General features: G+C 43.6%; 1 protein-coding gene and 2 long non-coding RNA genes across 8 annotated transcripts; 2 read left to right on the forward strand and 1 right to left on the reverse strand.

The window, feature by feature from the left end:
• Positions 1-13,530: 13,530 nt before the first annotated feature.
• On the forward strand, positions 13,531-14,325 carry LOC105180977 (uncharacterized). Its single transcript, XR_849587.3, has 3 exons — positions 13,531-13,827; positions 13,941-14,146; positions 14,279-14,325. It is a non-coding gene; the product is annotated as an uncharacterized LOC105180977 (long non-coding RNA).
• A 579-nt stretch (positions 14,326-14,904) lies between these two features.
• Positions 14,905-15,691, reverse strand: LOC112588326 (uncharacterized). The gene is made up of 3 exons (XR_003112758.1): positions 15,674-15,691; positions 15,440-15,466; positions 14,905-15,099 (listed from the first exon to the last, which is right to left on the reverse strand). It is a non-coding gene; the product is annotated as an uncharacterized LOC112588326 (long non-coding RNA).
• Positions 15,692-16,473: 782 nt separating this feature from the next.
• Positions 16,474-20,870, forward strand: LOC105180975 (uncharacterized protein C2orf42 homolog). Of its 6 annotated transcripts, none has more exons than XM_011137389.3 (6): positions 16,474-16,542; positions 16,997-17,385; positions 17,454-18,000; positions 18,556-18,761; positions 18,878-19,748; positions 19,996-20,870. In XM_011137389.3, the coding sequence occupies exons 2-6, from the start codon at positions 16,999-17,001 to the stop codon at positions 20,163-20,165; spliced, it is 2,181 nt and encodes a 726-aa protein (XP_011135691.1). In that variant the 5' UTR covers positions 16,474-16,542; positions 16,997-16,998; the 3' UTR covers positions 20,166-20,870. The 6 variants fall into 6 exon arrangements, with proteins under 6 accessions (XP_011135691.1, XP_011135692.1, XP_011135687.1 ...); XM_011137390.3 differs by having other exon boundaries at positions 16,479-16,608; XM_011137385.3 differs by having other exon boundaries at positions 16,479-16,596; positions 16,994-17,385.
• The last annotated feature ends 952 nt before the right edge of the window (positions 20,871-21,822 follow it).

Genomic DNA, 21,822 nt, shown 5'->3' on the forward strand with positions numbered 1-21,822 from the left:
GTTCGAGTGACGCGCCTATAGCGGAGTCCGCAGCATCGGTCGTCAGTGTGAGAGGTGCATCTGGAGCGAGAAAGGCTGAGTATGTGGCAGCTGTCAATGCATCCTTGCATTTCTGGAACGCAGCCTCTGTCTCCATTGTCCAGGGAATCTCTCGCTTGTCCCTCTTCTTCGCCTCCTTCAGGTGTTTGGTTAGCGGAGCTTGCTGTTGAGCGGCATTCGGCAATACTCGACGGTAATAGTTTACCATCCCCAAGAAGCGACGTAGATCTGCGATGGTCTTGGGTTTTGGAAACTGTTGAATGGCTGTTACCCTGTCGAGTGGTGGTTTAAGACCAGTCTGTGAGACAGTGTAGCCGAGATAACGCACAGAATCCTGTCCAAAAAAGAATTTGGTCGCATGGACTGGAAGGTTGTTCTCCTGGAGCACTCTGAGAACGGTGTCGAGATGTTGAAGATGTTCTTCATGACTGTCTGAGAAGACGATGATGTCATCCACGTAGCATGCAGCAAAGTTGATCCCGCGCAGTATATTGTTCATGTGCCGTTGGAACGTTTGCGTGGCATTTCGAAGTCCAGGCGGCATGCCTAAGAATTCAAATAGGCCGAAAGGTGTCGTGACAGCGGTTTTGGGGACGTCCTCCGGTGCAACAGGAATTTGGTGATATGCTCGGATTAGGTCTAGCGTGGAAAAGACCTTTTTCCCGTGCAACTGTTGTAAGATGTCCTCTATTCGTGGAATCGGATATCTGTCTGGAACAGTTTGAGAATTTAGACGCCGGTAATCACCTGTTGTGCGCCAGCCACCTTGGTTTTTCTGCACCATGTGTATCGGACTCGCCCATTGACTGCGTGAAGGTTGCACGACCCCGAGATGTAAGAGAAGGTCGAAATCTGCCTTGGCGGCTGCCAATTTGTCACCTAGAAGTCGTGGACGCTCGAACACTGGAGGTCCTGTGGTCTCTATATGATGCGCGATCCCGTCAAAGCGGATCGCTGAGGGAGTTGGCCTTGGTGCGAAGACTGCTGCATGCGAGTCCAGTAGTGTGGCGTATGGCTCTCGGTGTGGTGAGTTCGGAAGATTGTGCTGACTGGTTGCGGAGACACTAAAAATGGTTGTCTCACATACCTGACCCTGTGTGGCAAGGCTGGTTTTTGGATCCACAAGGCGTTGTCGAGAGAGATCGATGATTAGACCGTAGTGCGAGAGAAAATCAGCTCCGATGATCGCTGAGTTCACATCAGCAATGATGAACGACCATTTTAATGCGCGGCGAAGTCCGAGATCGAGGGTGAGCGACTGCTGGCCAAATGTGCAGATGGCTGATGAATTGGCGGCGAATAGTTGTAGTTCGGTAGGAGTGAGCTTCCTGTGCACGCACTTCCGAGGAATCAGCGAAACGACGGATCCAGAGTCGACCAGGAACCTAATGTTCGTGGTTCTGTCAAAAACGTGGAGTCTTTTCTCACTAGGCGCTGTTGTGCTGTCGCCGATTGCCTGTGTCGACGGCAGCGACGTCAGTTTCCCGCGCCATTTGCATTGGTAGCTTGGAGTGTAAAGCTGCACGGCTGCTGGCATCGTCTCGCAGCAGCACCGAAGCGGCGGTGGTAATAGCACCACTGACTGGTTAGTTGCTGAGTGTTACGAGAGCGCGACCTGGAACGTGTACGTTGACGCTGGATGGGCTGTCCTTGGTGGACAACAGCAGGCAACAGGTGCTCGAGCAGAGTCGTCAGGTGTGCGACGGACTGTTGCATGGTGGTTACTGCTTCTCCTAACCGCTGAATGGTTTGGGTGTCGGCAGAGGCTGCAGCTCCCAGTCTACCTGGTGACGGTGAATGTGGTGCAGCAACTGCAAGAACTTGAGGTGTAGAAGAGCCTTCCATGAGCTCGTCTGCAACTGTTGAGAGGTCCTCTAAGCAGGTTGTCCGAAAGATCTTGAGGACCCGCTGTATCCCGGGTGGTAGAAGTGCTAGCCAGCGCACTCGCAGGATGTCCTGTGACACTCGGTCGCCTGCCAGTGTCCTCATGTGACGGAGGAGTTGTGAGGGCTTGCGGTTGCCAAGCTCTAAGTCTGTGAGTAGACGGTGGAGCTGCTTGTCTGCAGAATCTGCGAAACGTGCAAGTAACTGCGTTTTTAAGGTGACATACTTGTCAATGACAGGTGATGATGCCAGGATGTCCGCTATTTCTTGAATTGCTTCAGAGTCGAGTGCACCGATGACAAGGTGATATTTGCCGTCATCAGAGCGGATACGATGTATTTGAAATAGAGATTCTATTTGCGCGAGCCACAGAGCAGGCTGCTGTTTCCAAAACGATGGAATCTTACACGCTGTGATAGATTCGATGACACTGTCGTTGAATGGAGGCCCCATGTCAATGAGCGGCTCCAATTGAGATGCACTCCCGTGAGGTAGTTCGATGTGACTTGGCCTTGCCGGTGTGCCGGGTGGCTGCTCCGATCCCTTGGACGGAGGGGTGTGATGTAGCGACATGGTGTCTGTTCGGATTCACGGAATGAATACGATTGTACGCAGTTTTTCTTCAGGCACTGATTGAAATGTGCGTGTGCGGCTGTCGCGATGCAAAACAGGCGCGAAAAAGGTGTGTAGCACTTGATCAAAAAATTTTTACCGTTGTGGAACTGCACGTGTCACACTCACGATGACTGCATGCGCAGAGCAGAGTCTCAGCCAATCAGAGTCCGTCACGCATGCGCCGAAGGTCACCACGCGCACAGCACCGAGTCTTCGACCAATCAGAGTTTGTCACGCATGCGCCGATAGTCACTACGCGCACAGCACCGAGTCTTCGACCAATCACAGCTCGATTCTGACCTTTTTCGAGGCGAAGCTGTCCGATGGCGGCGGAATCACCCGATGCGGACAAATGTTTCCAATTTTTAGGAAGTTTGAATTTTTACCGGTCGGCAAGATGACCTCAGCCAGAAGGTCCGTTGGAATGGCACAATGTTTCTCTCTTTTTCGTTACACTGCGAATCTTGTCCGGTTACCAATTTAGGTGTCGGGGTCACCAATTTAGGATTTGTGCCCTCTTGCTCTCTCGCCGATGCAAGTGGAGGGTAGGTTCCTAAATTAACCTAGGCGTGTTCTTCTTTGGTCCCTTTATTGCGCACGTGCCTGCCAGCTGCAGAGCACGTGAGTCACAGGTACAACTTATGCGTCTTTACAATACAAAAAATAGTTATCTGCGCTCGCATGACATATGAGCCACAGCGGGACTCGTATGTATATGTGTGTGTGCCGAACGGAGCCGATGCTCCTGCCTGCCCGCTCTCGCATAATCGCGACCGCGTGCAGAAATTGCGGTGTCACACACGACAAAAAAAACAAATACTCAGGCTATGACTAGCGATCGTATTATGCGCTGACTCTGTGAGCGCTTCCAACGGTTACTGACTCGTTGGTCTTTTTCCCCGCACGAGTGACACTTTGCGCGCGCTCTATAGCGCCGCACGGAAAACGGATGCGTGTGCTTTTGGGGAGCTCAAAGTCCCCACACTACATTGACAGCTAAGGTCATCTATAGGCAAATTCCGGTTTTATACTTACAGACCTGGTACATATCCTAGGCAGAACAGAAAATCATGATGACATCAAAATGACGTCAAAATGATGAGGAAAACTTATTTTTTCATTATGATTCAATCATTTTTCATTTTGATGTCATTATGATTTTCTATTCTACTTGGGATATTGAGCAATAAAAGCATTTTTTCTGCAATTTATTCTTTATTTTCTATTTGAAGTGTACAACAAATTTCATTAACACTATCTCATTCTCTAGCACAATATTTTAAAGTTTCTTTCTGGTTAGATGCATTATTGAAATATTTATATTGTTACGTTCAAGCATCGTTTTCCTCTCACTCATGATCACCCGCGTAAATAGTAAGCAACACTCCCGTGAACAAATAACAAGAACTCATTAATATAAACAAAGCTTTGTACAAGGCTTGCAAACGAGAACAATTATTCAGAGGAAACTCTCAACGTAATTCGACCGAACCGCTCGATCGCTCCACAGAAAGTTACCCTTGCTGTAAACAACAACAACAACCATAAAAACGGTTGCTAAGATGAGCGCCGACACATTCCACGTTTGGCAAGACGTATATACGGGAGCGTAACAATATAGAATGACTGTAAATTATTTGACGATGTGCTAATTCCAAAAATGTCTTGCGACGTTACTTTCTTGCCGTCGGCCGCGCGTCACGGTCTTTCCCAGCAAGCACGAAAGTTGGGCGCCAGGTGCAGCGGGCTGCACCTCACCAACGCGAATTCGCGACGCGAGAATCCGACGGGACCGGTAACTCGGGATAAATTAAAGTCGCTAGACGGGAAGGTTCGGTCGGAAATCGGGGCACGTAATGAAAGACAAAACGGTTTCGTTACGGAAATATGCTCTTTTATTGGCGATAGCGGCACGCTTCGCGGCGCTCGCGAGACGATACAAAGCGGCGCTTCCGGCGCTTCCTCTCGGAATCGAGACTCCCCCTCGCAACTCCCAACCGCGACGCAACGACAAAATTTTGAGACACCGAAAAGAAGCAGGTGGTCGGTCTTACAGGTTCGGGAACCTCCCGGCGGCGTGGTCCTGGCTGGTCGCTGTGCCGGTCGCTCGTTCGCTCCTTCACCGGACGGTTCTCCTTCCCTTCTCAGTACGGTATGGGCCGCGATTAAGTCCTTCGCGTGCGATACACCAAAAGGTCTTGGGCAGTAGCGAAACACCCAACCGGTACTTATTCGCAACACCCACAACTACTCTTTCTCGCGGCAATACTAAACTATCTTCGAGCGGCAACACGTAAAACTATCGCAGCGACACGAACGTATTCCTCTCTCTTCGCCCGAAAAACGGAGTCTGCTTCTCATTTCCTTTGTCGTCTTTTTATCATCTTTGAGAGGGATTCCTCTCTCCCCGTTCCTCGCCCATTCTGACGGTACGGTAATCCTCCCGCGGATTGTTGTCTTCGATCCGCAGGCAGGACTCTATCTTCTTCCTGCTCTCTCTCTCTCTCTCTCTCTCTCTCTCTCTCTCTCTCTCTCTCTCTCGCTCGCTCGCTCGCTCGCTCGCTAGGTGTTCCGCGAGCATTGTCTTCTGGTCTGTCTAGCCGCTGTTTTTGGTTGTCGTGCCACGCAGCAGGAGCGTGCTCGTTGATCTCTTTCTTCAGTATTCCGTGTTGTCCTTGGGGCCTGCGGAACAACAAACGTGGCAGCGATAATTTCTTACGATATACAATGTGCGAACGCGAGACGATAATCGAGAGCGATCACCTGGGCCGTGTCCGGCGGCGAGCGACATCATCCCAATCCTTTTGCTCCTCCGGTCCGGGTGGTCGGCTCGGGAGGTCAAAGGGCACAAAGTCTAGGGACGCGAGACCGTCGCACCTGCGCGCTCTTAACTCTAATTTAAATTAATCCGGGGGGGGTTCCCCCCGAGCTTCCCGCTAGAGGGGCAATAATTCTTGTCCCTCCGCACATTGCGATCAAGGGTTCACTTTCCTGGGACGGGCGCCGCCGCGGCTGCCACGTTATAACTCCTCCCTCCTCGGGGAAAACCTGTAAGGTTTCGGTATGCGATCCACGCCGCTGACCTTCCATTTGCTTTTCTTCTGGTCTCTCCTTCTCTGACCATCATTCTCGCGGTCGTCTCGATCGGGGACGGCGAGGCATCGGCAGGCGGACAGACGCGTCGCTACCGTGGCATGAAGAGGGAAGGCAGGTAGGGAAGGGCAAAAAAAACAAAAAAAAGAAAGAAGAAGACAGAAGGAGAGAAAAAAGAATCGTCGCGATTTCGACCCATAGCTGGGTTTATTTCAGACTTCCAACATTACAGAGAGAAAAAAACAAATGCGACACCAAAGAAAAATGGAGAAGAAAAAAACCCGTAGCCGGAGAGAAAAGAGAGAACGAAAAGAAAAAAAAAGAATCCTATAGGAAGAAAAGAGAAAAAAAATCCTTCCGCATGGTTGCCCTAGGGGGCTCCGACACGGTACGCGGAATCGGTACGCTCCCGCAGCGGTTGACGGATCGGTAGGACCAGCTTCACCCGCTCCTCCGCCACTCCTCCCGGCAACGCGGGCAGTCCCTCAGGGTGGTCCCCTGCTTTCCGTACCGGGAACAGAAGTCTCCCCTTCGACTGTGCGGGCACCCGGAATATCGGTGGCCCGAGCTACCACAGTTCCAGCAATCTCCGGCCCGAGCGCGCGATCACGACCTCCGGGTCGCCGACGTCCCCCGTTGCGAATCGGTGGTCTCCGAGACCGGTGACGCCGCGGATCCCGGGCTGGGTTCTCGCTGGGCCGGCGAGCGCCTTCCCCGTGCCTCTCGGGCGGCCTGCTGCCGTGCGTGAACTAATAGGTCCTCCCAGAGGTCTCACCACCCCTCAGTCTGCGTCTGCACGTAGTGCAGACGACGCGGGGTGGCGGGTACGTCTGGGTGGATGCCTTCGCCATGGGCGGGATCTCCCGGACTACGGCACCTCGGGTGGTGGTCGTCTCCCTGTTGTGGGTCTCCCACACGTCGCGGGCCCCAGTCCAAAAGCCGGGATGCTCCCGGACTATTAACTGGAAAACATCCCGGTAGCGACTCCGGATATTGTCCCAAGCTCTCTTGGTTTCCGACATCCTTCTCTTAGCGACGGTGCGGTAATAATCTAAGGGACAAGCGGTTCCACATAAAGTTTAGTTCCTTTACGTGAATTTTGCTGACCAGTCTCCCGTCAAGCCGCGTGAGCTCACACACCGCCGCCGACCGCACTCTAACAATTTTAAAAGGGCCGTCGAATTTCGGTGCTAACTTCGCAGCGGTGTGATGAGCCGCGGACGAGAGTATATGTTGCTGCTTCCACACCAAGTCGCCCCGCTTATAGGTAACGGGACGCCTCCTTAAATTATACCGCGCCGATTGCCGCTGATACGCGGCCTCTAAATTTTCTGCGACCCAGGAATGCAGCTCCGATATCCGCTGCATCTGGGTCGCCCACTCCACCGGATCTCGCTGTTCTATTTCAAACTTCTCGTCCCCCCGGCTCCTCATAGCGCGCAACAGCTCTAACTCGCGCCCGAGATTGAGGAACGCGGGAGAAGTTCCGATAGACGAGTGATGCGCGGAATTGTACGCGAACCGGAAATTGTTAAGGTGCGCATCCCACTCGCGATGGTCGTTTCCGAGGAAGGCCACGATCATTGTTTTTAGAATCCGATTCATCCGCTCGATCGAATTGGCCTGCGGGTGATACAGCGGTACGGTACAGTGACGGATGTTATTTTCCTTCGTGAATTGCTCTATCTCTTTGTTGACGAACTCGGTACCATTATCTGTCAGCAAGAACTTCGGCGTTCCCCAGCGCGATATTACGAGGTCGTCGAGAGCTGCCCGTATGAGCCTTCCGTTCCCGCTACGCAAGGACCGGCATTCCATTCATTTCGAGAATAAATCTTGAATCACCAAAAGATAGGAGTAATCGGCCCGGCTGCGCGGCAATGGGCCCATAATATCGGCAGCAACCACTGTCCAGGGCTTCTCAACGACCCTTCACCCCATCAGGCTGTCAGGGGCTTGCTGGTCCACCTTGGTCCACTGACAGACCTCGCATCTTCTCACGTAATTTGCGGTATCTCGGAACATGTTGGGCCAATAATAGGCGACGGCAAGACGATGATACGTCTTCTCGACACCTAAATGGCCCGCTTGAGGATGATCGTGGGATTCCTCGAGTGCTTCGCCTCGCGATTCACCCGGTAACACCAATTTCCAGCGATCAAAATCCTCCACTAAGTCCGAAACGATCTTAGTCGGTAGCAAAAAATACAATCGATGATCGATAATCCGCCACGTCGGAAACCGCTTCGGCTCCTTCGAGACCTCGCGATAACGTTTACAGTACCATTTGTCGGAGGTTTCGGGTTCCTCCGACTCGATATTGCGTTCGAGATCGTGTCCTTTGCTCATTGCCGCGGTCGCCGTGGGGGTCTCGGAATCCCCCTCAAACATACGCGACAGCGCGTCGGGAACATGGTGGAGTGCTCCTTTTCGATGCACAATCTCGTAATCATACTCCAAGAGCTCTAAAGCCCATCGTGCAAGCCGACCGTGGGATTGCTCAAGTTGTGTAGCCACCTTAAACTATTGTGATCACAGTAAATCGGTAGCCTTCTAAATACGGCCGGAATTTCTTTATTGCCCAAACGACCGTTAAACATTCGAGATCCGTGGTGCTGTATTTTCTTTCCGCGTCCGTGAGCACGCGGCTCGCGTATGCGATGACGCGTTCGACCTCGTCAATCGTCTGCGTCAACACAGCTCCCACGCCCACGGGGTCGATAAACGGCACTTCGAAATTTGGGCACGAAAGAATCGGAGCAGTGGTCAAATCGGATTTTATCTTCTCGAAAGCGGAAATTTGATCGGTATTCCACTCCCATCGCTTGCCCTTGCGAAGCAACCGTGTGAGTGGCTCACTAATTGTCGCGAATTGCGGTAAGAATCGACGGTACCACGACGCCATCCCTAAAAAGCGGTATAATTGCTTTACATTGGTCGGCGCCGGGTATTCGGGAAGCGGCTAAACTTTCTCGTCGTCTACTTTCAAACCGTAGCGATACACAAAAAATCCGAGATACTTAACTTCCGAGCGGCAAAACTCGCATTTCTCTAAATTCACGGTAAGTCCGGCCGATCTAATTTTCGCGAGAACGCGCGATAACCATTCGAGATGTTCTTCGAATGTCTCGGTGACTACCACGATATCGTCTAAATACGCGAATGCATGGGGTTCCATTTCCGGCTCGATTAACTTGTCAAGTAACCGTTGAAATGTGGCCGGAGCCCCCGATAATCCGTACGGCATTCGCGTAAAGTGGTAGTGGCCTTTGCCCGGTACGGAAAAAGCGGTAATTTCTCGACTCTCTTTTGCCAGCGGTATCTGGAAATAAGCCTGGCTCAAGTCAATAATCGAGATGTAGCGCGCAAACCGTAACTTATCGAGAATTCCCGTCATATTCGGTAACGGGTACGCGTCCTTCTTCGCGATGTTGTTTACTTTCCGGAAATCGATACAAAAGCGATACTTGCCACTCGGTTTCTTTACCATTACTACCGGATTTGATCACTCGCTACCGGAGGGCTCGATAATTCCGGCCCTGAGCATAATGTCCACTTCCCCACGAATCGCCTCTTGCACTTTGGGCGACACTAAATAACATCGCTGCCGAATCGGTAAATGCGTCCCGACGTCGATCTTATGCTCGGTTAGTGACGTGACGCCGGGATTTTCGGCAGCGATCGGTACGGTATCTGCGATAAATTTGGTGAGCTTGTTTTCCTGCTCTCGCGACAGTTCCGAGACCCCGCAACAAAAGCTCTGTTGTCCGCGCTCGTTACAGAAAGGGTGGCGGCTCATGACGTCATCCGCGAAACTCCATTCGCCCTGGGCGAAATCGACAACCAAGCGAAATCTCACGAGAAAGTCCATCTCCAGGATGGCCGGCATTGCGAGATTCGGTAAAAAGCCAATAGCGAGCGTCTCTTTGCGTCCGTGCAACTCGAGCTCCACGTCCGCTGACCCGCCGAGCGTAGTCTGCGTTCCGTCCGCCAGACGGATTCGGGAAGGCACGATACGCGAAAACGATATCCCCTGCTCACGGACTGCGTCGATACCCTCAGCACCAAAAAGGGTTCTATCCGAACCGGTATCGACCAATCCGAGCAGGGGGTATTCACCAACCATAATCTCTAAAAAACGCAGGGATGCTCGCCCGCTCCCCTGGAGCGCTCCATACGAGCTCGCCACCTTCTGTATATTATCGCGGGTCTCAGAATCGGGAGGAGACGTAGGGACCTTTTCTATCGTCTCCTTCACCCGTTTCCCGCGCACGAGGGACACGTCCGCACTGTCTGCTGCGCTCTACCGCAGCGATAACAGTGGATGCGCGGAGGCTCGCGACATTCGCGCGCCAAATGACCGGCCGCGTCGCAATTCCAACATTTGTCGGAACCGCTACGCGTGGCCGGTCCAGAGGCAGATTCCCCGGCAGTTTCCTGCCGAGTACTTCTTCGTGCCTCCGCCCCCGCGCCCCCGGCTCGAGGGGTCGCCCCGCGATCCTCTCTCACCGGGGCCAGTCGACGCGTCGCCTCCGCGGCGCGCGGACGCTCTTGCTCACGAACTGCCTCGTGCTCCGTGACTCGGGAATTCGGTAATTGCTCGGCCGTCATCGTCGGAGACGGTCGAGACGAGCGCGGCGGCGGCCGGTAGGCAAGATCCGGACACACGGGTCTCTCGGGAGGCGGCGATGCACGATACTAGCTCGCGGCCGCGTAGCTTCGCTCGACGCGCGTGGCGAGCCTCTCCAACGCATCGAAACTCTCGAAATCGTCGCGATATACGGCAATCTGCAATCTCGGGAGCATATTTTGGTGCGGGTAATTCATCTGCTCGACTTCACTCCAGGGGGGGTCGAGCTGACCGAACAGCCCGAGAATGCACGTGAGATAATCGGCGACGGGCTCCTGTTCCCCCTGCGTGCGCCTCATAATCTCATCGCGCAACGCGAACTGGAAATCGGGCTCCCCAAATCTTGCGTGCATTGCTACCTCGAAATCGCGCCACGAAACCCAGCGAGACCACTTGATTCGGTACCATTGCAAGGCAATGCCGGTGAGGAAAAACGGCAAGCACTTGAATAGATCCTCATCGGCAATCGGTACTACGTCACGCCCCTCCGAAATTCTCAGGAGGAACGTCTCAACGTCGGTCCCCCGCGCTCCTGAAAAGCTTATATTCCAGCGACGCATGACGTTGTATACGTCGCTGTCCGATATCACGGGATGACTCGGGCGTATTTTCGGCCCTCGAGTCGATGGCCTCGGAAACGCTGGCGATACGAAAAGAGGAGGTATCTCCTCCGGCGGCAGCGATAACGGCGGCGGCGGCACGGTACGGCGACGATACTCGCACCGTCGGCACTTTCAAGGTGTCGGAAGCTAACCTCCCCGACTCGAGAATGGTTCGTTCGGCGAACTCTGGCTCCTCTAGCTTCCCCCGCAACGTCATTCCCCGGAAGTGGCGGGCGCATCGCGTCCTCCGCCGATGACGGCGGCTGAGGGTCCTGGCGTCCCGCCTGTTCGAACCGGAGAAGTCGTGCACGGAGCGTCGCACAGTGGGACAAATGGGTCTTTTTATGGACAAAAATCGCTAGACGGCGTAATTCTTCACCGATGTCCATGCTTTTTTTTTTAATTTACTCGCGATGAATTGCTCTATAATCGTATCGAGCCCGTTTTTTAAATTAAGCCCTCAATTCAAAATGGCAGAGGCGCAAATTTGTCAAATGTATAAAACCTGTAAAATGTTGAATATTTTTGGATCGGACAAAGTTTATACGAGCTTTTAAGGCCTCCGAGATACATATGTAAGATCAAAATTCTCAGTTTTTGCCAGTGGAGAGGATCTGCAGTGGCCCGATATATTTTATACCTGCCTGATATCCCCACATTACCCCCCAAACCTATTATTATTATTATTATTATTATTATTTAGGGTCGATCTGAGATCAGATTCGTAATCAGCGACCCCAAAAACCCATATATACAGTTTTCAGTCCAGATGTTCGGGTTTATAGTTCAAAGTTTACAGGTTTAATGTGAATGCTCATGAGGTTGTTGGGCTATAACGGCGCAGGGTTTGGAATTCATCATGTTATCTTAAAATGGCCGTCACTTTGCAAGGAAAAATCGTAGATGACAATTCGACAGCTCATTTTGAAGGGAAAGAGTAGTACTAAATGATGTAATTAAAAGAAAAGAGCTAAAAAATTTTGTACGTCCTATACATAACCTCAAAAGTAGCCCAAAAAGCCATTTTTCGAGTATATAACTTCAAATATCTCAAAATCCTGACGTGATGGGCCAATTCTGACATCGGATTCGGATTCTACGTAGAAAATTACTTGGGAAACGACCCCCAGCAGCCCAACAACAAAACCTCGTAGACCTGTGATATTAATACACGTTTCGCAATGATTGTATATCTGAAATATATAGTGCTAAATTATGTAAAAATATATATACTATTATATTTTAGATTCTAGTATTGTATTTATAAATAATTTTATACTATATATTTTTTACATATTTAATTTATTGTAAATATTTGTTCACGTTTAGCTTTTTTTTATGTTAAATGGTTCCATATGTTTCTGATGTTTATTTATTAAAACAGAAATATTCTTATGCCACGCTTGAAAGACTCTGATTGGTCCATTTCCTTATGCGTTATGCATTATGCAAAAGTGTGTGCTTCCCGCATTACTTGCCCGATTTAGCCGATTTTTTAAGGCTACGCCTACTTCTCTTCTCTTTTCTTTCCGAAGATTCTTGCAAATGATACATGACAGCTTATACCTGGGCGGCGTGACCGTCATTTGTAGGGACTTTTGGACGAACAGAGAGACAAGAGAAATAGGCGTAGCTCCCAAAAATCGGTTAAAATGGGCAAATAATTTCGACTTCTGGGCATAGACTGATACTCTGTGTCGAATTTACGGTGTCCTCTGGACATTTTACATGGTTAGGTCATCACAGATGTCACGACGAATCCATTACCGAAGAACGAAGAGACACAGGTAAATATTTTTATCCAGATTTCTCTAATTTTCCTGTCTCATCCCAGCAATTACTAAGAGTTACAATGTATCGATGCTACAATTTGCTATGCCACTATGAATATGACATGTGTATTGTATTTACTGTGGGAAATTGAGACATTAATACAATGTAACTTTTAATTCATTTACTTAAACATATATGATACATAACTGTAGTTAGAAAGATGCAACTATAATATAATTTCAATTTACAGATATCGCAGCAGATTGCCACTTCACCGTTCATAAACTCTATTATCCCTATTACTCCAACATCGTCTCGAAGTCATCGTGTGTCGCCGCTTCCTGAGGCTATCAGAAGAAATATCGTCGCCTTCGGTAACGCGACAGTTTCCCGAAAAATGGCGGAGACAAGGTTGATATCAACTTCTAGACGACATAGTTTTAATTCCTAAAGGTTAGTAATATTGTTTAAGTGGTAAGCTGTTAGTTTGCGCAAACTTTTTGACAGATGTACGCACGTGTGTCAAATATCATGTATTGTCAAGTTATAAATGTAAAATACTTTATAATATTAAATAAAAATGACATAAGTGAAAACATAAAGTGCGTATAACAAAATAAATGAGATGAGTGGGAACATAAAGTCAATAAGGTAAAAAACATAATAAATAAATAAATATATATATATATTATATATATATGTGTGTGTGTATACATGCATATATATGTATATGTGTAACTAGATAAATAATTATTAAATGTAAATAAATAATTTGAGTTTTTCAGTGTTTTGGCATGCTTCAGTAAATTATCGGTCATGGTTGTGACTTGGTTCTTCGCATTGGCATAAATTTTCCACTATTGCAATAAAGAAATACATATCAGATAAGTAATTAATATTCACATAAAATAAAAGATTAAGTATCTATGTATAGTCAGCAATGATAGATGTTGAACCGATTCTTTCTTTCGATTAATTTTTTGTTTCAGCTTCCCAGCTATCCAAGTTCTTGCAGAATATTAATAGTTGGAGGCCACTTTCCTATAAATTAAGATTACCAAAGTCTGAGGTTACTGTGTCCTTGAATGTGTCCCAGTAAGCAAAAGTTAAATCACATTCTAACGTCAAATATCAGAGTAAGATGTGTTACTAGCAGTGTGATGACAAATTAATGCATCAAACTAAGAATAGGTTCGTAACATTGATGTTTACTGTCATATCATCAATACTTTTGACAGCTGTACTCGAAATTTTTTTATCACTTTATCATGTAGCATACTGACTGATATATTCTTATCTTTTAGGAAACAGGGTGTTTTGCCTATGTTTGCCTCTGCAAATAAAGTTATTGTGATTTACGGTCAAGAATGATGAACTTTTTCCCAAAAATTGAGGATCGGTCCTTAAAGAAGACAACTACAGTAAAATGAAAAATAAAAATCATATAAATGGAAGATGCAAGAATCACAAGAAGTCAAGGATCACAAAGACAATAGAAAGTAAGAACATGGTATGTTATGCGTTTATTTCCTCTTTTCCTATTAATTTTGATAGTTCGTACAAAATTAATAGTAAATCTAAATCTTTGCTTTCATCAATTTTGGCCCAAATGTTTTGTAATATTTCTTCTTTCCTTTTTAAGGAGGAATTAAAATCGGATCTTGCCCAAAATGTTGGATTCTTCATCATGTTTTGAACGTTTCTTTGATGTGTCAAATTTTCTGTAATACATAATATTAAATTGTAAGAATGCTAAAAATATTCTGGCAATAAATGCAATAGAATGCTTAATAATATACCTAAAAATGTAATGATTATTGAATGTTTATGAAGACTTTCCTTCAGTTCTCTATTATGTCGCCGATTGTTCTACACTTGGAAAGAAAATATAGGTACTGTATGCACAGCATGTAATTAATTAGAGAAAACGTAATATTAATTAGTCTTTCAATTTTTAGATTAGCAGGTATCATTGGTTATACCCCTAATCATTTCGTTGCCTACTGCCGGCGAGTTACAGATCATTGGTTATTATGCAACAATCTTAAGACTGCAATAGAGTCATGCAATGATAGGACTATGATTATCCCACATGGGATTATTTATATAATGCAATAAGTGAGAAAGTACTATAAGATTCCCTCCGTTTCACTTCTGATAAATCTAAATATATCTATAGGATAACTTCCTTTTGTAAGGTTCCGATTCTTTAATAAAGTCAGTACTAAAGTTTAATAAAAATGTATTTAATAACAACACAGACTGACATTTACATACAATAACTCTCTTATTATAATTATACCGACTATTCGCTCTTAATCGACTGTCGACTCTTTTTACCGGCTACTGTCTCTTTATAGACCGCAAAATTTCTCCTTTTTATCCCCTGCTTTTCCTTCCCGCCTTGCGCTCCCGGATCACGCCTTCGTACCGTGCTCCAAGGCGGTTCGCCTTCTGCGAACTCTTACAGTACAATGCAAGATGACAAAAATAGAATAGTGACGCTTTATTTTTGACATATAGGGATATATAGAGATACATAATTTATTATCAAATATTCTATAATATGTTATTTTTAATACAACATTTATTTCTAACATTTTTAATGTTCACAAAAAAGCACTGTTTTTCTTTAGAATAATATTTAGTTACTGTAATATATATTACCTCACATATCTTTATATAATTTACTATCAAATATTCTATAACGTGTTATTTTTAGTACAACATTTATTTCTAATACTTTTAATATTTACAAATAATTAATTCTCTTTAGAAAAATATTTAGTTACCGCAATATTACCCAATATATCTTTATGTTGATCCAATCCTGGAAAAAAATAATTCTTTATATCTGAACAAATTCGATATCTGGTATATAATTAATATAATAAATTCTGGTTATATATATGATATTAATTGTATATGACATTAAAATACTTTTATATATGATTCTATATACAGGGTGTTTGATAGCTGATCATGCAGACGAAAATTGGAGATAGATTGGGTGTAGCCGAGAAGAAAAGTCATGTACCATAATGTCAAATTGGCAATAGTTATCGAGTTATTAATTAAAACATGTGAGCCAACGAGCGCGTAGAGAGCGGAGGGCGACCGCAGTAAGCACATAGACATTTGATACAGGCGGAGTCAGCGAGTGGCGATAGGCGAGCGCGCGCGGCGAGGGGCAACGTAAACAACAAGAGGCGAACGCGCTCGACGAGGAGCGAGCGAGCACAAGCGACAAGAGGCGAGCGAGCGCGACGAAGAGCGAGCGAGCGCGAACGACGAGGAGCGAGCGAGCTATAAGGAAAAACCTATAAAGAAAAAGCTCGCTCGCTCCTCGTCGCGCGCGATCACCTTTTGTCGCTTACGTTGCCCCTCGCCGCGCGCGTTTGCCTACCGACAGTCTCTGACTCCGCCTGTATCAAATGTCTACGTGCTTACTGCGGCCACCCTCCGCTCTCTACGCGCTCGTTGGCTCACATGTTTTAATTAATAACTATTGCCAATTTGACATTATGGTACATGACTTTTCTTCTCGACTACACCCAATCTATCTCCAACTTTCGTCTGCATGATCAGCTATCAAACACCCTGTATATATCATTTTCACTATAATCTGTTTTAGTAGCTCGGACATTAACCAGACTCAAATCAGACACAAACCTTGTATCGTTACCGACGATCGAACGAGACATCGAGTTAGTTGACGTCTATTTTCTCAGGGGGCGTATCAGGACAGACATATGCTTTCGCCCGGTGGCCGCTCTCAGGTTTCTTTCTGATATTGCCTCGTCGAAGACATAACTAGCGCCCTCTACTTGCAGCATTTGACGTCACATTGGGCTTTATTTATTTACTATCGGAGGCAGACTGCTCCTTAATAGATTGTCACAAGAGGCACGTATTTTTTTGACGACTGTAATTATCGTATTGTCGCTGGGACATTAGAAGGTAACATCGCCGGTAATATTTAACACACATCGTAATCAGAATACGTTTTGTATATTACGCTTCGATAATAATGGTATTAGATTACGCCAAGTTTAATTCCGAGTGCACTCTCAGTGAAAATGTCGACACGAATGAAAATTTATAATTCTCACATTATAACTCAATGCAACGATTTCTATGATAAACAATCATTATCATAACTGTTATATCTTTATACAGACGTATAATGTCATTAATTGATGATCGATTAAAATGAATCAGATCGCGATTTTACCTGATGGATTATATAGATTTTCAAATGTTTATAATAAATGTCTAAAAATATTATGTGTATATAATAAATATATGTCTGTAACAAATATTTATAAATATATGTATATATCTATATAATTCGTAGCAGCTATGTCCAATGAAGAACGTCTGAGGAAGCTCTTGTCGGATCTGGGAAAGGCTACTCTGCGTGGAGTTCGAAAGTGTCCGAAATGTGGTACATACAATGGCTCACGTGGACTCTGCTGCAAGAACAAATTATGCGCCACTGTGTTCAATAAGCCGGGTGAGAAACGCAAATTGTCTACAGAGGCATGTAAGCTGATCACAGGTTCTACAGTACAAGTGTTTTCTGTACGAGTAAGAGATAAGGGTCCTGACTATCGTGGATTTGTACAATTACCACTGATAAATGCTACTATTTCAAATGATATTACAACATTTATGTCACAAACAACTGCATTATGCTTTGTTGACAGTTGTGAGAGAAGTTTTGACACTAGTGTACTCAAATGCCATGTAAGTATCTTGTAAAGTTACATAAAAGTTACTTATATGACAGTTCTGTAACTATATGATTTTTCCAGGAGAAAAATTATTCAGATATGTCAATATCGACATGTCAGCATATTCAAGCAGCATTAAGGTGTTATTCTGAAGCACAGCCATTAACTTTAAAGAATTCCATCTTGTCATCATTCAATATGAATAATGAGACTAAGCAAGAGATATGGCTGTTAGCGACAGAAACTTCTGGTCCCATGGTGCAAAGAGTTTCCAAAAACATAATGGCAGTGAAATGTAAAGCTTCCCCTAAGCATCCATTGGGCTATCTTCACTTCTCTTTTTTTGTCACTAAAATGAAGGACAGAATTGAGCATCGTTACTTCTGCAGTTGTACTACATTCAAAAGTACAGTGAAGGGTACTGTGGTTGAGGACAAAGTAGACAGCACTTCATCGTTGCAGCCGAAGCGTTGCGTACACTTCTACGCATGTGTTTGTGCTTTCGCTAGTGATACAAAGTTATCGGAAGAGTTTAGTTATTATATTAATCTAGATCAAACACAGTCCACTATACCGAAACCTGTGATGACCATGGCACATAACGACAAAGATAAAATCATTGGAATTGGTAAGATTTCTAATCCCCTCCTTTAAATTTGAAACTTAAAATCTAAATTCTAAAATCTGAAATCTAGAATTTATGATATATATATATATATATATATATCAGATATATATATATATATATATATTGATATTTATATTGTCTAAAGTCCAAATTTTTTAATTTGTCTAAACTATAAATAGTGAATTTAATTTCTGAATTACAAATCATTCCCTCTTTAAATCCTTTTGTCTAAATTCTTGTTTTTATATAATTTTTATTTTCTCATTCTCAAATATTTAATTATTATTTAAATTGTACATTACAATCTATTTCTAAATTCTACAATTTTCTCAATCTTTAATTATTATAAAACTGTTAAACAACATGTGTATCATGCAAGAGGATAGTCTATTTTTCTTATTCCGATTGTTTAATAAAGAACAGAATAATTTTCACATTATACTGATAACATGATGTGTTAATTTCCAATTATATCAGTACACTTTGTACGTCCATATTTATTGTACGATATTTATCGAATTCATCCCCTTAGCAATAATCAACACGATATTTCAGATCTAGATAGTTTAACTACGGATGATACTGATACGCATCTCTTGATTTTTCGCGACGATACTTTAACTGTGCAGAGCTTAGATGGTAATAGGCTTGACCTAGACTCTATGAATTTAGACTCCTCGATTTTATCACACGGTATCGTCGAAAACATAGAAGTAGAATGCGATCACAATTTACTGGATGATAACAATATTATATCGCAGGTGAGCAGCACTGAATATTTGTACATCATTGAGTTAAATAGGATGTCAGTATTTGTTCCTTTCGAAGTTACAGATGTAAGTATTGATAATAATTACAATTCCTGTATGTCATATAGGTTCATAATTTGGAAGTGATCGATCAAAATAGCGTTCAACTAGATGGAAATACCATAAAAATATTGGACGACCAAGCGACAATCGATACTAAGTATAATATTCTCAACAATAGTCAATATATATTAAACGATAATAATATAAAAATACTAGATGCAAGCACATTGAAAGTACTGGACACGAATGCTATGTTGAGTATGAACACAAAGGTCGTCGACAATAGTACTGTTCTGAACAATGGCATCAAAATAATCGATAAAAACGAGATCAGCGCGACAACACAACCGGTGGTCTCGAGCAAACGGAAGAGGGATGAGAAGTCGACGTCTGTTAACAATCTGAGTCTGAACTCGATCGAGCCTAGGAAAACGAAGACGAAGTCACAAATTATCAAAAAATACCAAAACGCGTGTCACGATGATCTCGACGAGGCCAACACGAATCTGCCGTTTATCAAATGGCTCGCATCCATTACCGAGCGAATTAATCAGACGATGCATTTCCAGTTTGATGGCAAGCCGGATCCTCTGGTATTTCACGTGCCGCAAATATTTTTCGATTGCCTGCGAGAACGGATATCATGCGGCGGCAAAAAGAAACGTCTACCGAACTCGACGACAGCGTTCGTAAGGAAAGACGGGGTCCCTTTGGGTACGTTCACCAAGTATACGTGGCAAATCACTAATATCCTACACGTAAAGAGCATTTTCGAAACATCATATATACCTTTGGAGATCACTAGAAGCTTCGTGCAGAATGCAGACGGCACGTACGAATTATACAAACGCGAAGAGACGGAGATAGATCGCTATAAGAAGACGAATAATAACGCGTTGATTAAACCGTTGGAGTTGAAAACGTACTTGAAAGTGGGTAAGTATATATATACTTATCTCCGTATATATGTTCTGTATTATATCAATTTATGTTATCTTTCATATATCAAGAAAATATCGCGTATACGCATTTATTTGAAAAACAATGTTTTATTTTAAAAAAGGATAAAATAATCACACACATATATATTTCACATTTTAATTTATACACATACATACACACATATACGCATATACCCATATTTATATAATTTTTTAAATATGTTTTCTTCTTTTACTTTCAGGAAATACTTCTCCGAATCAAGTTGATCCTACACCATTTTTGATAGAATGGATACCAGATATTCTACCAATATCGAAGATAGGTGAACTTAGGATTAGGTTCGAATTTGGACATGTGAAAAATGAGACAAATCACAAATGGAGGAAAATCGCTCTTTCTAAGAATTATTAAATCCATATTCTCGAAATACCGATCGTCGTGAAATTTTCACTTTTCTACCACAATGGATTCGAAAATGACTTCCGTATTTCGTAAGAACTCTACGAATTCGATGTTAGAAAGATTAGGTAACTTGAAGTCAAGTAACTTGTTGATAGTTAATTGTAAGCTTCGGTGCTATTTCGTGCTATCCAGAGTGAGTAAATTAAACTGCATATTTGACGGTTGAACGAACGATTACTATTCTGTACATCTGCAGCTGATAGTAATCTGGTGGTTTCTGGAATCGCTAATTCGAAGACTGATTTCACAATTTTCACGATTACATGACCGTAGCACGACTCGATATTATAAGATTCTGATCCTCTTTGCGATTAAGTGTAAATTAATCTAAATTATGAATCGTTGCATGCGCCTCTAGGTGTATTCTACTATATTTTGTATTGTATATTTTTATTTCACTTAAAACAAGAATTAAAAATGTATGAAAAATATCTGAATCATGACAAATATGTTAATATTATTAGCAATCATGCCGCGCTGTAGTGTGAGTTTTGAAGTATTGTGATATAAATATATATTGTAAATATTATGTACTTTTAGATTTTACGCCGTTATATGTAAAAAAGTATATTTATATTATTTAATAACACGAGATTGTGGTTCTGTTCTGTGAACGAACACATATACACATTTGAATTTGAGAATAAATTATATAATTATATAAATTATATATATATATATATATAGTGCTTCACCCACTTAACAAAGATAAATATCCCACTAATTAAACATTATCCCAATGATTGAAATTTTAATAATATACTTATATTTAATATTTCTGTAAAAAGGCCTTTGAAATGTTGTTAAGAGATATTTCTTTGTATCAAAATTTGCACTATTATTTAATCTATTTCATTTATGAGTCAATATTATTCAGTAATTGGAGCATAATTTATTTTTCACTTCAATTACTGGTACAACTGATATTACCTAATATCTCATAAAAATTAACATTAATATTTATAGATAATTTTATGTTCTATTACATTTTTTGATCATTGACAAACTAAAATTCTATATATGAACGTTAGTTTTGTTAGTCATTCCATTCATTATTTATTAATAAAAGTGTCAAACTGATAGGGCTTTCTTTACTTAGTTTAGTCATTGCAATATTTACTTAACATAATTAACCATGTAATAGAATTCTATATAGCTTAAGGTTCTTTAAGGCTACGAGTACAAAATCATACTCGTACAGTAGTATTGAATTTACCAGTCATGATAAAGACAATTTTGCCTTGTTTATGCTAAATGATTACTTCAACTGTACCTGTCGAGTAGTATTTTGAAACATAATCGAAACTGGAGTGCAAGTTGATTTTTAAACAATGGTTGTGTAAGTGGGATGAGGCTTTACTCTTTATATTTTTTAATGAAAAGTTATATATAAATTTTTATTTGATAATTCAATAAAAGAAAACTTCCGTGTGAAACATTTTTTTGTGTGATGTTTATATGACAAGTATGATAGTGTGAAATGTAGTTGAAATGTGTGCAAAGCAAAATATTTTTCAATAACATATTAAACAATTTTCATAATGGATCCTAATAGCAATATTTAATATCACGGAAGGTTGCTTTATATCTTCATATATATACAAGT

Source organism: Harpegnathos saltator, unplaced genomic scaffold (assembly GCF_003227715.2).
Source record: "Harpegnathos saltator strain DR-91 unplaced genomic scaffold, Hsal_v8.6 scaffold19, whole genome shotgun sequence".
NCBI lineage: Eukaryota > Metazoa > Arthropoda > Insecta > Hymenoptera > Formicidae > Harpegnathos > Harpegnathos saltator.